The following is a 15,199-nucleotide window of genomic DNA, read 5'->3' as shown; positions in this document are numbered from 1 at the left end:
TCCCCCGGCTCCCCCCCAGCTACGCTCCCCTGCCCCTAGGAGCCGGAGGGACCTGCCGGAGGCTTCCTGGGAGCTGCCCCAGGTAAGCACCACCGGGATTCCCCACTTCGCCCCGGGGCAGGTCCCTCTGGCTCTTAGGGGCAGGATGGGCACCCACTACGGTGGCCCACGAGACCCTCCTGCCCGGTTCTGGGGGCAGTCATGGGACAGGGGAGGGGGGTGGATGGGGCAGGGGTCCGGGGGGGGGGGGGTGGGCAACGACCCCCTCAGGGGGTGAGGAGGGAACCCGATGTTAAGATTTTGGCAGCTCATCAGTGCCTGTACCCTTAACTCCCCCCTCGCTGTGTGCACGCCTGTACCCTTAACTCTCCCCATGTGGCGCGTTGTAGTTATTATCTCTGCCCCATATGCCTATTTGTCTAATATTTTTCATTCCCCCCCCCGGCCACATCCTCCCGCCGCTCCCGAGGATGCAGCGTGTGGGGCCCCCTAATAAACACAGGCTACTGCAAAGAGTTTGGGAGGTTATTTATTTAGCGGGTTTGGGGGCTGGGGCAGGGGCTCCTCCACTGTCCCTGTACTCCTCCCCAGGCAGGGGAGGGGGGGCAAGAGATTTTCTTCCAGCTGCAGCGACAGTTCAGAGCCCTCTAGCCGGAGCCGGGGGTCCCCTGGCCCCTCATCTCCGGTGCGACAGCTCCCGGGACAGCTGGCAAAGGCCGCAGGGCCCACAGCAGGCCATGACGATCCAGTCGTCGCAGATACTGCCCTGTGAGGAGAGAGGGGTTAGCGGGGCAGGCGGGGCCCCTCTGGGCACAGATTTATAGGCTATAAGCCAGACGTGCCTGGAAGAGCCGGGCATTGGCATGAAGTCGTTATGAACGTCACCAACTAGCGCCCGGCCTCACACAGGCCCTGGTCACGGACCTCGCCACGGGGGGGGTGGGGGGGGGCGTGTGTGTGTGAAAAGTGGGAAAAGAAATCCCAGCATTGGGAAAACCAGCCAACCCCCCCTCCGCCCCCCGCCCCAGCACCGGAGAACCCAGCCCAGCCCCGTGGGAGTTGTCCCAGTGGCTGGTTCCCCACCTGGGGAGGAATTTTCACCTTCTTTCGAGTTGGAATTTGTCCAGCTCTGCACCAACACGGGGAAGCGGCAGGAAAGATCAGTGCCGCCGCTCACGTGTGACTCAGTTTCCCTCTTCGGTTACCAGCCTGAGCACACAGGGCTCAGCCCCACGTCCCCAGCATTGGCACTGTTCAGCTAGCAACGGCCGGGCCATGGGCAGACGTGCCCAGGCTGGCTCCATCCGCGGCAGGAGGTTTTACTCCTCACCAGGTCGGTGCCGATGGCTGAGTGGGGAGGGGGCACGTGGGGGCTGGGCCCCTTGCAGGGCTGGGGTGTTGGCCATGGCTCTGGGGGCCCTGGCTGGAGAGGCCACACTTAGCTTGAGGGGGAGCGCGCTGGGGTGGAGAAACCCGGCTCTGGTTGGAAAGTGCCCCCCGGTCCCCCCCGGCCTCACCTCGATGTGGTACCGTTCCCGTACCCCCGTGCGCAGGGCCAGCAGGGTGCCCGGCAGGCAGGGCAGGAGGCAGGACTCGCCGAAGTCCTGGGACACCTGGGAGGCCAGGATGCAGGGCACAAAGGTACCGCAGAGACCTGGGGGGGGGGATTACAGAGCTAAAAACTGGGAACCCGCCCCCGAGTCTCCCCATAACCCCCACTGGGAACCCCTCCCCTGACATCCCCACCTCAGAACCCCCCTCAGCCTCCCCACAGCCCCCCCGGGAACCCCCCTCCCCCAACATCCCCCCAACCCCGCTGGGCCCCCCCTCACTCACACACGCCCATGTCTGCGAAGCAGTCGCACGTCCCGGAGCTCCAGGCGCTGGAGGTGCCGTAGGAGTAGCTGGTTTGCACCCGGCCGGGCTGCACGGTCTCCGCCTGATAGGCCATGGTGCAGCCTGGGGGCACATGGGGGTGTCAGCCCGGACTGGACCCCCCAAACCCTCCCCAGTCACCTAAGGGGTGCAGCCAACCGAGCCCCAGCTGCCTGAGCCAGGGAGAGCCCCCCCCCCGAGCCCGGGGAAGAGGGGAACACGGGGGCTGAGGGGACACCGGCCAGGGCAGGGACAGATTGTGGAGCTGGGGACAAGGGGCTGAACCCCACCCCCCCGGCACTCCCCTGAGCAGCCCAGCTCCTGATTCAGCTCTTGGCGATTCTCCAGCCCCCAGGGCCCCCCCGGCAGGTCTGGGCAGGGGGGAAACGCCCGGCGGTGACGGAGGTGCGGGGGCGTGTGGGGAGGTTACACCCCGGGGCAAACAAACAATGACTGGAGGATCTTTACTGCAATTTCAGGGAGGGGAGCCCGGGGCTGGGGGAGCAGGGGCTGCGGGTCGGGAGTGAGGGGCACCGGCGGAGCTGGGGGGCTGGGGGGAGCCCAGGGCTGGGGGAGCGGGGGCTGCGGGTCGGGAGTGAGGGGCACCAGCAGGGCTGTGGGGGGAGCCCAGGGCTGGGGGAGCAGGGGCTGCGGGTCGGGAGTGAGGGGCACCAGCAGGGCTGTGGGGGGAGCCCAGGGCTGGGGGAGCGGGGGCTGCGGGTCGGGAGTGAGGGGCACCAGCAGTGCTGTGGGGGGAGCCCAGGGCTGGGGGAGCAGGGGCTGCGGGTCGGGAGTGAGGGGCACCAGCAGGGCTGTGGGGGGAGCCCGGGGCTGGGGGAGCGGGGGCTGCGGGTCGGGAGTGAGGGGCACCAGCAGGGCTGTGGGGGGAGCCCGGGGCTGGGGGAGCAGGGGCTGCGGGTCGGGAGTGAGGGGCACCGGCAGGGCTGTGGGGGGAGCCCGGGGCTGGGGGAGCGGGGGCTGCGGGTCGGGAGTCAGGGGCACCGGACGAACAGGGGTTGTGCTCTTGCCAGGCCATGATGTGGGGTTCAGGCAGCTGAGCTAACGAATCAAACCGAGACAGAAACCCGAGGCTGCGGCCGAAACTGAAAAGCAGGCGAATGTCCCAGAGTCCTGAGGCCCTGCCCCAAGAGACCCCTGCCCAGCTCTGCCGGTGCCCCTCAATCCCGACCTGCAGCCCCCTGCTAGCCCAGCCCTGCCCCCCCCAGCTCTGCTGGTCCCCCTCACTCCCAACCCGCAGCCCCTGCTAGCCCAGCCCTGCGCCCCCCAACCCTGCCGGTGCCCCTCACTCCCGACCCGCAGCCCCTGCTAGCCCAGCCCTGCCCCCCCCAGCTCTGCTGGTCCCCCTCACTCCCAACCCGCAGCCCCTGCTAGCCCAGACCTGCGCCCCCCAACCCTGCCGGTGCCCCTCACTCCCGACCCGCAGCCCCCTGCTAGCCCAGCCCTGCCCCCCGCAGCTCTGCCGGTGCCCCTCACTCCCGACCTGCAGCCCCCTGCTAGCCCAGCCCTGCCCCCCCACAGCTCTGCCAGTGCCCCTCACTCCCAACCTGCAGCCCCCTGCTAGGCCGGCCCTGCCCCCTCCCAGCTCTGCTGGTGCCCCTCACTCCCGACCCGCAGGCCCCTGCCAGCCCAGCCCTGCCCCCCAGCTCCGCCGGTGCCCCTCACTCCCGACCCGCAGCCCCTGCTAGCCCAGCCCTGCCCCCCAGCTCTGCCGGTGCCCCTCACTCCCGACCCGCAGCCCCTGCTAGCCCAGCCCTGCCCCCCCAGCTCTGCCGGTGCCCCTCACTCCCAACCCGCAGCCCCCTGCTAGGCCGGCCCTGGGCTCCCCCCCAGCTCTGCCAGTGCCCCTCACTCCCAACCCGCTGCCTCTGCTAGGCCGGCCCTAGGCTCCCCCGCAGCTCTGCCGGTGCCCCTCACTCCCGACCCACTGCCCCCCCAGCCTTGGGTTTTCCCCAGATTTGCTAGTGCCCCTCACTCCTGGTCCCCAGCCCCCTGCTAGCAGACTGAAGCTGAGCCAGGGGTCCTTGGCACGCAGCCCCTGAGGACTGGGCCAGGTGCCAGCAGCCTCCTTACCTGGTGTTTGGTGGTGGCAGAACAACTGCTGCAGTTCCTGGAGCTGTGAAATTTGAAGGGTGCAGGTGGGGCTGGGCGGGTCCCTCTTATACCTGGGGGGGGAGCTGGGGAGGAAGTTTGGACAATGGCTGGGGCCCAGGGTAGGGAGTTCTGTGAGATGTCCCAGATACTAGGAGGGGAGTGGGGCATAGAGGGTTGGAGGGGGGGCTGAGAGCCAGGACTCCTGGGTTCTCTCCCAGCTCTGGGAGGGGAGTGGGGCATAGAGGCTTAGAGCAGGGGTGGGGGCTGGGAGCCAGGACACCTGGGTTCTCTCCCCAGCTCTAGGAGGGGAGTGGGGCGTAGAGGGTTAGAGCAGGGGTGGGGGCTGGGAGCCAGGACACCTGGGTTCTCTGGAGGAGAGTGGGGTGTAGAGGGTTAGAGCTGGGGAGCCAGGACTCCTGGGTTCTCTCCCCAGCTCTGGGAGGAGAGTAGGGCATAGAGGGTTAGAACAGGGGTGGGGGCTGGGAGCCAGGACTCCTGGGTTCTCTCCCAGCTCTGGGAGGGGAGTGGGGCATAGAGGGTTAGAGCAGGGGTGGGGGCTGGGAGCCAGGACACCTGGGTTCTCTGGAGGAGAGTGGGGTGTAGAGGGTTAGAGCCGGGGAGCCAGGACTCCTGGGTTCTCTCCCAGCTCTGGGAGGGGAGTGTAGAGGGTTAGAGCAGGGGTGGGGGCTGGGAGCCAGGACTCCTGGGTTCTCTCCCAGCTCTGGGAGGGGAGTGGAGTGTAGAGGGTTAGAGAAAGGTGTGACGCAGCAGGGTGGGGGGAGTGTTGTCCTGGGAATGTGGCAGGGGAGTTTCCCTGGGGATGGGAGACCTGAGAGCCGGTAACCGGAGCCGGGAGGGGGAGGTGACACCTCGGCCCAGGAAACTGGTCAAAGGCTGCAGGAGGGAGCCTGCTGGGGGGGGGGGGTTAGTTTCAGTTTGGGGCTGGGTGGAGGAACACAGGGAACGCAGGTGGCTAGAGCGGGGGCTGGGAGCCAGGACTCCTGGGTTCTCTCCCTGGCTCGGGGAGGGCAGTGAGCTCTGGTGGCTAGAGCGGGGGCTGGGAGGCAGGACTCCTGGGTTCTCTCCCTGGCTCGGGGAGGGCAGTGGGGTCTGGTGGCTAGAGCGGGGGCTGGGAGCCCGTGGGGGTGACCTCAGCAGCGGGGGGGCTGCGTAGCGGGTTGGACCTGCGGCGGGAGGGGAAGACGCTCACGGGTTGCCAGGCAACGGAGAGCGTGGGTAAATATTTGGCTCCGCGGCTGCACCCCGCCAGGGTCAGACTTTGGACCTGAAGGGGGGGCGGGGGGGCTGTTGCTATTACTGTAAGCGGCTCAGCACGGCGGGCTGGGGGGGCTGCAGGTCGGGAGTGAGGGGCACCGGCACATTCCCCCTTCTCTCCGCTGGGTGGTGCTGTGAGCCCAGGAATCTCCCCCCAGGGTTGGGCTGAATCAGGTCCGGGAGGGGCTCCCTGGTGAGAGAGAGATGGCCGGACGCCTGGGTTCCCTCCCAGGCTCTGGGAGGGGGGTGGGGCCTGGTGGTTAGAGGGGGCTGGAAGCCAGGACTCCTGGGTTCTCTCCCAGGCTATTGGAGGGGAGTGGGGCCTGGTGGTTAGGGGGGGCTGGAAGCCAGGACTCCTGGGTTCTCTCCCAGGCCCTGGGAGGGGAGTGGGGCCTGGTGGTTAGAGGGGGGCTGGAAGCCAGGACTCCTGGCTTCTCTCCCCAGCTCCGGGTGGGGGCTGGGCCGGGCGGCGCAAACCCATTCCCCCCATAGCCAGGGGCTGCAGGGGACCCCCGATTCCTGGTGACGTTTGTGTCAAATTGTCAGTAACACAAAATGAGATAAATGGAGGAGAGAGAAAAAGGCAGCTCCGGGGGGCGGGGTCAGAAATCCCCCCCCCCCCCAGGGATCCAGTGGGTCAGGGGGTGAGGAGGGGAAACCCTCTGGGCCCCCCACCTAGCGGGAGGTGTGATGCAGAAGGGCTGGGAAGAGGGACCCATCCTCCCCATGGCCCCCCCATAGCTCCATCCTCATAACCATCCTCCCCACCCCCAACTCCATAGCAACCCCCCACAGCCCCCATCTGCCCCATAGCACCCACAGCCCCATCCAGCACTTTCATGCCCTTCCCCCGGCCATGGACCCTTCATTATCCATCCATCCATCCAGCTCTCTAGCCCCACGCCCCCCTCTCCCCCCCAGGCTCCCCCATGCATGAAAACAGCCCTTATTTAATTTAGTCGCTACGAAAATCGATTCTGCCATTCGATACAAAATAAGAATCAGGCAGATTAAGGGTCGGAAATTAACTCTGAAAATATTTTTGATGGAGTGCCGCGCAGTCCCGCCGCCAAATGGGCTGCAAAGTGGAACAAATGACGGGCGGCCACTGCCGGCGACAGGCCCTCTCCATCTTCCTATTAGCCACTAATGGGAAAGGTCCCGCTCCCCAGCCTTGGCCCAGGGATTAATCACAACCCCGGCTTTATGAAGATTTATTTCCCGCTGCCTCCAGCCCACGCGGAAGATGAAGTCATAACGCTCTGGGGGGGGCAGGGGGGAGCCTTTAAAAACAAGAGAGAAAAATAGAGGGATCTGGCTCGAGGGGTGTCAGCAGGGCTGGGCTGGCAGGGGCTGCGGGTCGGGAGTGAGGGGCACCGGCAGAGCTGGGGGGGCAGGGCTGGGCTGGCAGGGGGCTGCGGGTCGGGAGTGAGGGGCACCGGCAGAGCTGGGGGGGCAGGGCTGGGCTGGCAGGGGGCTGCGGGTCGGGAGTGAGGGGCACCGGCAGAGCTGGGGGGGCAGGGCTGGGCTGGAAGGGGCTGCGGGTCGGGAGTGAGGGGCACCGGCAGAGCTGGGGGGGCAGGGCTGGGCTGGCAGGGGGCTGCGGGTCGGGAGTGAGGGGCACTGGCAGGGCTGGGGGGGCAGGGCTGGGCTAGCAGGGGCTGCGGGTGAGTGACACAAAGGGGGGGAGGGGCCGAGTAGAGTTGGAAAGTTCAGGGTTGAGTTCAGCCCAGCCGCTCCCTGTCTCTGCCACTCATTGACTGGCCTGTTGGCAGAAACACCCAGAGCCCGGAGAGAACCCAGGGGTCCTGGCTCCCAGCCCCCCCGCCCCCGCTCTAACCACTAGACCCCACTCTCCTCCCAGAGCCCGGAGAGAACCCAGGAGTCCTGGCCCCAGCACAGCCCCCGTGTGACTCACTCCCGCTGTCCGGCCCCGCAGAGCGATGGCCCTTTGGTGGCCGGGTCCCAGCTCCTCGGTTTCCCATCCATCGTTGGTGCCGCGGGGCCCGGCTGACGGATGGGAGTTTAAGCTGCCCCGTTAATGGACCTGGTGCAGGGGGCGCTGGGGCCTCTGTTCTAACCCCCCCCCCGGCCATTCATCTCGGCCTGGCTGCGGCTCATTGCTGCCCTATTACTCTTCCTGGTGGCCTGGCCAGTCACTGGGGTTGACAGGGCGGGGGGGTGTTAACCCCTCACGCTCCCTAGCGCTGGAGACACCCCACAGACACTAGTTCAGGAACCCCTCCCCCGCCCCCTAGAAGTGGCTCGGGGTCAAGGGAATTGCAGTGGGTCAGATGAGAACCCAGGAGTCCTGGCTCCCAGCCCTGCTCCTGGGCCCCAAACCCATAGACAACCAGGACACAGATGGACCCCAACCCCAGGAGCCCCCCAGACCAAAGCCTAATACCCCCCCTCTGTGTTGCCCATCCACAAAGTCCCAGTCACGACCAGCTGGGCCCCCCAGGTCCCCAGGCCTCCCTCCCAGAGGTCCCAGCTGTCCCCCCCTCACCGGCATCATTGAGCCACTTCTCCAGCAGCGGCTTCAGCTTGCACATGTTCTTGAAGCTGAGGTTCGGGGCCTCGAAGCGGGAGATGGTCGTCTGGCTGAAGTCGTTGCCGTAGAGTTTCCCCATGGCCAGCCCTACGTCGCCCTGTGGGGGGCGGGGGTGTCACAGTCAGCAGCAGGGCCCCCCAGCAAGAGAGGACCCAGGAGTCCGGCTCTGAGACCCCCCTGCTCTAACCATTAGCCTCCCCTCCCCTCCCAGAGCCAAAATAGAACCCAGGAGTCCTGGCTCGCAGCCCCCTCCCCGGGCTGGATTGAAAGGGACCATTCCGGGGTAAAGCCGGCTGGGAGGGTCAGTGAGGAGGCCGCTGGGCTGACCCCTGGGGCAGGGAGGTAATTCAGGCCCCCAGCCTGTCCAGCCCAGAAAGGGGGCTGAGACTCCCAGCTCATCCTGCCACCAGGGGGGCGCTGGGGAGGGAAGATTCGAACTGGGCCCCCCACGGCCGGAGAGCGCAGGCCGGGCTGCTCGGGGCCCCTCAAGTGTCTCTGGAAGCAACAGGTTTCGGAGTAACAGCCGTGTTAGTCTGTATTCGTAAAAAGAACAGGAGGACTTGTGGCACCTTAGAGACTAACCCATTTATTTGAGCATAAGCCTTTCGTGAGCTACAGCTCACTTCATCGGATGCTGTAGCTCACGAAAGCTCATGCTCAAATAAACTGGTTAGTCTCTAAGGTGCCACAAGTCCTGCTTTTCTTTCTGGAAGCAACGCGTGGCCGAGTCCAGGATCCGCAATTCCCGAGGGCCAGAGTCCAGGGACCCCTCCCCCGGCGCTGGGACGTGGCCCCTCTGGGTTTGGGGCAGGGGCTAGTTATACAGGGACCCCTTCCCCGGCACTGGGATGCAGCCCCTCTGGGGTGGGGCGGGGGCCGGTTATACGGGGACCCCTCCCCCGGCGCTGGGACGTGGCCCCTCTGGGTTTGGGGCAGGGGCTAGTTATACAGGGACCCCTTCCCCGGCACTGGGATGCAGCCCCTCTGGGGTGGGGCAGGGGCCGGTTATACGGGGACCCCTCCCCCGGCGCTGGGACGTGCCCTTCTGGGGTGGGGCGGGGGCCGGTTATACGGGGACCCCTCCCCCGGCGCTGGGACGTGGCCCCTCTGGGGTGGGGCGGGGGTTAGTTATACAGGGACCCCTTCCCCGGCGCTGGGACGTGGCCCCTCTGGGGTGGGGCAGGGGCCGGTTATACGGGGACCCCTCCCCCGGCGCTGGGACGTGCCCTTCTGGGGTGGGGCGGGGGCCGGTTATACGGGGACCCCTCCCCCGGCGCTGGGACGTGCCCTTCTGGGGTGGGGCGGGGGCCGGTTATACGGGGACCCCTCCCCCGGCGCTGGGACGTGCCCTTCTGGGGTGGGGCGGGGGCCGGTTATACGGGGACCCCTCCCCCGGCGCTGGGACGCGCCCTTCTGGGGTGGGGCGGGGGTTGGTCACACGGGGACCCCTCGCCCGTCCTGCCCCCGCCCCCCGGTCCCCGCCAGGCGTCGCTGTTCCCAGCCCGGCCCCGCTCCATAGAGCTGCAGTAGCGCGGCGCGGCCACAGGGTGGCGCCCTTCTCCCTTGCACTGGCCGCGGCTGGGGGGGTCACACGCGTCCCGGAGCCCGGCTCCGCCAGCCGGCCCTCAGGGCCTGGTTAGCTCGGGGCCGCCAGCCCCGCTGGGATGGCTCTGGTCGGGGGGGCTTCCCCCCACAGCCAGGGCTGCCCCTCGTGTCTGCAGCCGCTCAGCGCCGGGCGAGGGGTCCCTGTATAAAGAGCCCCATGGGCCCCTGCGTCCCACCCCAGAGGGGCTGCGTCCCAGCGCCGGGGACGGGTCCCCATATAACCAGCCCCTGTGCCCCACCCCAGAGACGGCTGCATCTCAACCCCGGGTGTCCGCTGGGGGGAATGTCAGGGCATATCTGGAGCGGGCCCCCAGGCACCCCCAGGCCGCGGGGCAGGAGGCCCGTGGGGTGGTGCCGAGTGTCAGGTGGCTGTCGGAGTCGGCTGATTGATTCCTGTTTATTATCTATTAAGAACAGTCGGATAGTTTGGCTAACACATCAATTCATCACGCCGGGCCATCATGCAAATTCCCTAATAAAAACATTTTACTCGTAAATGGGCCCGAACTAATTAACTAAAGTGTTAATTAAAGTGCGGCAGACAGGGATTGTAATCAAGGCGTGCGCCTTTATCCATCTTCCGGCCTATTGAGAACATCCTTCCCTCATTGATGGATTTCCATGTGATCCTGGCTGGGGGGGACGCAGCGAGGGGGGACGGGGAACGGAGGCGTGGGATGGACAGACTGAAGAAGACAGAGATGCAGACAGTGGGGGGGAGGCGGGAGTGGAAAAAGAGGGAACGAAGAACATAATGGGGGCTGCGGGCAGATGGGGCCAGGACGGGACAGAATCGCTCCTCCGCAGGGAAGGGGGATTGTCCCCAGGTCAGGCCGGGAGGGGGGCGTGAGCCGGCACAGAGACCGATGGGGCGAAGGACAGAACCCCCCGAGCATTCGCCCCTCACCAGCTGTTCTGGGGGAGACCTGGCTGGGCGGTCCCCAGTCACAGGGGGGCCCCCAGCAACAGAGGGCGCCTGGCACCAAGGGCTGGAAGGCGGCCAAGGCCCTAGGGGAGATGGGAACTGGGAAATGACAAATTAACAGGCCTGGCCCTTAATTAAAGAGAAGGGGACCTGGGGGTCTTTCCCCTCTAGGCTCTGAACTGGTCCCAGGGCGGGGGGCTGGCTGGCTCAGGGGACGGGACAGGGGGACTGGAGAAATGTGTGTAGTGGGGGGCTGAGAGCCATTGAACCGAACTGTAAACCCTGGATATGATGGAAACCACATCCAGCCTGGGGGTGCGGCAGCCCCCTAGTTCCAACACCTCTGGGGTGGGGAATGGGGCAGGGGCCTGTCCCCTCTAGGGGGCACCGGCCCTGATCCAGCCCCAGGGCAGGGACTGGCTGGCTCCGGGGGGCGGGGAATGGGGCACGGGGCCTGTCCCCTCTAGGAGGCACCTTCCCTGATCCGGCCCCATTGACTACCCCTCAATTTGCATAGCCCAGTTCCCAGCGGTGTTGCGGGGGCTGAACGGGGCAGAGAGAGCGGCTCCCAAGTGGGGGGAGCGGGCACATGAGGGGCTGTTTGGGTGTGTCCCGTTCACACCTACCCTGTACAGAGCAGCTGATCCCACCCTGCTCCGCGCTGGGGGCACGGGGGGAGAGGGGGACGGGGGGCGTTGTCCTTGTCATAAATATCCCCCCACTCCCAATTCGCCATCTCACGTAGGCCTTGGGCCATTCAAACACCTACAATCAGGGCCCCTCCCTATTTAGGGGACCCCAGCTTGGAGAAACTTTAAAGGGGCCCAGTCCTACTGAGTCCTGAATTAGGGGGTCTGGGAGCGCCCCGACTCCTGCCAGCATCAGCAGAAGACTGGGGGCCGGGGATTTTGGGGGGCTGGGGATTTCGGGGGGCTGGGCTCTGTGGCTCACACCCCAAGGAGGGCTGTGGCCTGGCTGTGTTCGTACCGCGCTTGGGGCAGCGGGGTCCTAAGCGCCCCTTGGGGTATCCAGCTCCCCGCACACGTCAAACATTGCCAGGGCTGCCTGCAAATGTGGCCCATCACCCCCCCACCATCGGAGCCAGCTCAAAAGTAATTCAAACCCGTCAGTGGTGAGATTGGAAGCTGAGATACCCCACTTTCCTTCCCTGGGATCCCCCACACACACCTGGGGGGCCCTGCCTTGGACCTGGTCCCTGTGCCCTTTGGCTGCCAAGGGGACCCCACTTTTTAAAGGGGGCAGGTTGTGTGTCAGGGTTTCCCCTGGTGATGTGGCAGGAACAGACTGTAGTACTGTATTGGGGGTCCCCAGTTTTCCTGCCCCCCCAGTTCAATGCTCCCACTAGTAGCTCGGTGTTGGGGGGTGAGGGATGGAGACAGATTATTGAGGGGTCCATTCCCCGTTTCAACTTTTAAACCGAGTCCCCCTTACCCCCCCTCAGCAGCTGGGGTACCCCCTTACCCTCCAGTCCCCCCTCAGCAGCTGGGGTACCCCCTTACCCTCCAGTCCCCCCTCAGCAGCTGGGGTACCCTCTTACCCTTACCCCACACACGCAGCCTCCCACCCAGCTGCACTGTGGCTCTGAAATCTCCCCATGGGGGGTGGGGGCTTTGTCCGCCCCAGACCCAGCACCCTGGCAGGGCCTTTCTCCAACTGGTCCGACAGGATCTCCCCGGCTTTGCCCCCAACCTCTGGGCACTTGGGGGAGAGGGTGCGGGGGGCCATGCGAGGGTCCCCGCCTTGTCTCATAGTGTCCATCAACCCCCCGATTTCCTTCCCGTGGCACCATAAACCCATCGCCCCCCTCAGCACCGCAGGCGCTCCCCCACTCCCCTTGTCTCCCCAATTTTAAGCTCCCTCTCCCTGCCCCCCCCACATGGGAACCCCCCCCAGTTCCCTGCCCAGGTGTCTCTCAGCAGCTGTCAGGCCGGGGCTGGGGGGCTGCGGTTGGGGGAGGCGGGGCACCGTATGGGAGGAGGGGGCCGGGCTGCCCCCCCCGCTGGGTCTGTCTCTGGGTGTGTGTTAAATTGTCCGACGGCCCCTGTCATTCACGGCCAAGGAGGCATTGCGCGGCCCCAGCCGCGACCCCCCCGTCCGAGCCCATAAATAATATTCCCCCGTCTCTATTGTTAGTGCGGAGCCGGCTCGGGCTGGCGGCGACCCCCGCCCCCCCCGATACATCACCCGCTGACAGCTGCAGAAAAGCGCGAATTAGCACCTAAATCGAATATTGATCAGCCCCGAGCCGGCCGCACACGGCTGCCCCCGCCCGGCCCCCATGGCCCCTCCCCAGCCAGCCCCCCCCACCCCCAGCAGAGCCCCCACCCACCGGGCCCCAGCCCTCCCGCTACAGCCAGGCCCCCACCCTGCACACCAGCCCCCCTCCACGCCGGGCCCCCCACCCTCAGCAGGGCCCCCACTGCCAGCCAGGCCCCCGCCCTGAACACTGGGCCACCACCCCACCCACCCACAGCCAGGCCCCCACCCTCTGCACCCCGAGCTGGGCCCCCACCAACTACAGCGGGCCCCCACCCACCCTCAGCCAGCATGCACAGGGGAAGGGACCCCCACTGCCCCCTGGCGGACAAGGGCACATGGACACCCCCTGCCCTCCAGGCAAAGGCGCACAGGAGCCAGGTGCCTCCCATCTGGAGCTAGGCTGTGCCAGACCCTCCAGCTAGGGGCGTGGGAACCCCACCCTGCGGACCCAGGCACGGGACCCCCCCAGCCCCACATACCCACCTTGCCACACCAGGGTGCATGGGACCTGCCTGCCCCTCTCAGAGCCACGCATGGGAATCCCCACCCTCGTCTCGAGGCTGTACCAGCCCTGCCCGGATGCCGGAGGCAGAGGAGAAGGGCCCTCACTCAGCTCCCCCCCTCCTGCCCACCCCCACGCTGGATAGCACTGACTCCAGGGAAAGGAATCAAAGGGGGCTGGGCTGGGGGTCCCAGAGGGCCAGTCCCTTGCCACGCCCAGCACAATCCACACATCGAAACATAAAACCATACACCCCAGGCCCACGCCAACACGCCCAGAGCCTCAACACCCCGCTTTGCCCCGGGACACAGATCTGCACCCCAGACACACAGAGCAACGCACCTCACAACCTCACAACCTCCACACATCCGCCCGCGGCTGCAACCAAGATTGGAACCCCCAGTGCGCCGGGCGCCGCCCAGACCCCAACCCAGACCGGGGCCCCTCGAGCCGGGCGCCGCCCAGACCCCAACCCGGACCGGGGCCCCTCACGCCGGGCGCCGCCAAGACCCCGACCCAGACTGGGGCCCCTCGCGCCGGGCACAGCCCAGACCCCAACCCGGACCGGGGCCCCTCGCGCCGGGCGCCACCCAGACCCCAACCCAGACTGGGGCCCCTCGCGCCGGGCACAGCCCAGACCCCAACCCGGACCGGGGCCCCTCGCGCCGGGCGCCACCCAGACCCCAACCCAGACCGGGGCCCCTCGAGCCGGGCACAGCCCAGACCCCGACCCAGACCGGGGCCCCTCGAGCCGGGCACAGCCCAGACCCCGACCCAGACCGGGGCCCCTTGCGCCGGGCGCCACCCAGACCCAGAGTAGGAGACAAGCCCTGCCCCAAAGAGCTCTAATGTCTAAACAAACAAAAGGCAGGAAGGGAAAGACACAGAGCGGGGAAGTGACTTGCCCAAGGCCACACACTGGGAGGCAGGACTCCTGGGTTCTCTCCCCGGCTCTGTCAGGGGAGTGGAAATTAGCTCGTAGGGTGTGACAAGATCGTAACCAGTCACTTCACACTATCCTGTAACCCTGCTGCGGCCCCCCCACATTTCCCCCTTGCCGTGGGGGAGGCAGCCCCCCCCCCCCTGGCTTGTTAAATCCTGATGTAAATCAGCCGTTGCGGCGCCGGCAAATTGTGCTGTCGTTAATGATGATGTTTGGGATAAACAATGCGGGACCCATCGCTCAACCCCCCCGCGTGCCCCCCCAGCCGGCGGATCATTACGGCTGTCTGTCACCCAGCCACGCGCAGCCACTTCCCCGTGGGGCTGGGCCGGGCCTAGGCTGGGGCTAGGGAGCCAGGCCACGGGCCGGGTGCTCCCCACGCCGGGGCCCCACGCACACCCCTCTAGCAGATGCCTGGGGGGGCCCAGACTGGGCAGAGAGACTCCCACGTCGCAGCCACGCACGGCCCCCGCCCCTCTGGAGACGCACTAAATCTCACTGACCCACTTACTCCTGGGGTCTCTCCCCGCCCTGGGAGGGCACAGGGTCTAGTGGTTAGAGCAGGGGGCTGGGAGCCAGGACTCCTGGGTTCTAACTCTGGCGCTGGGAAGGGAGTGGGGGAGTGGAGCAAGAGAGAGCATTGCAACATCACTGACGCCGATGGGTGCTGTGTATGGGGACTAGCGGGCTTTACATATCCCCCATCACCTATCTATCCCTGTGCAGCCCTCTACCTATCTGTCTATCTATCCCCATCCACCCCTTCTATCTATCTATCTATCCCCATCCACCCCTTCTATCTATCTATCTATCTATCCCCATCCACCCCTTCTATCTATCTATCTATCTATCTATCTATCTATCCCCATCCACCCCTTCTATCTATCTATCTATCTATCCCCATCCACCCCCTCTATCTATCTATCTATCTATCCCCATCCACCCCTTCTATCTATCTATCTATCTATCCCCAGACACCCCTATCTATCTATCTATCTATCTATCTATCTATCTATCTATCTATCTATCTATCTATCCCCATCCACCCCTTCTATCTATCTGTCTATCTATCCCCATCCACCCCTTCTATCTATCTATCTATCTATCCCCATCCACCCCTTCTATCTA

The 15,199-nt window shown here is 66.1% G+C and overlaps 1 protein-coding gene across 2 annotated transcripts; it reads right to left on the bottom strand.

The window, feature by feature from the left end:
* Positions 1-516: 516 nt before the first annotated feature.
* On the bottom strand, positions 517-4,179 carry CNFN (cornifelin). Of its 2 annotated transcripts, none has more exons than XM_043535513.1 (4): positions 3,967-4,179; positions 1,837-1,959; positions 1,518-1,654; positions 517-766 (listed from the first exon to the last, which is right to left on the bottom strand). In XM_043535513.1, exons 2-4 carry the CDS (start codon positions 1,949-1,951, stop codon positions 677-679), a joined length of 342 nt encoding a protein of 113 aa, XP_043391448.1. In that variant the 5' UTR covers positions 1,952-1,959; positions 3,967-4,179; the 3' UTR covers positions 517-676. The 2 variants fall into 2 exon arrangements, with proteins under 2 accessions (XP_043391448.1, XP_043391449.1); XM_043535514.1 differs by lacking the exon at positions 3,967-4,179 and adding an exon at positions 2,904-2,972.
* Positions 4,180-15,199: the final 11,020 nt, after the last annotated feature.

Source organism: Chelonia mydas, chromosome 24 (assembly GCF_015237465.2).
Source record: "Chelonia mydas isolate rCheMyd1 chromosome 24, rCheMyd1.pri.v2, whole genome shotgun sequence".
NCBI classification, from domain to species: Eukaryota; Metazoa; Chordata; order Testudines; family Cheloniidae; genus Chelonia; species Chelonia mydas.
This window is presented reverse-complemented; position numbering and strand designations above follow the sequence as displayed.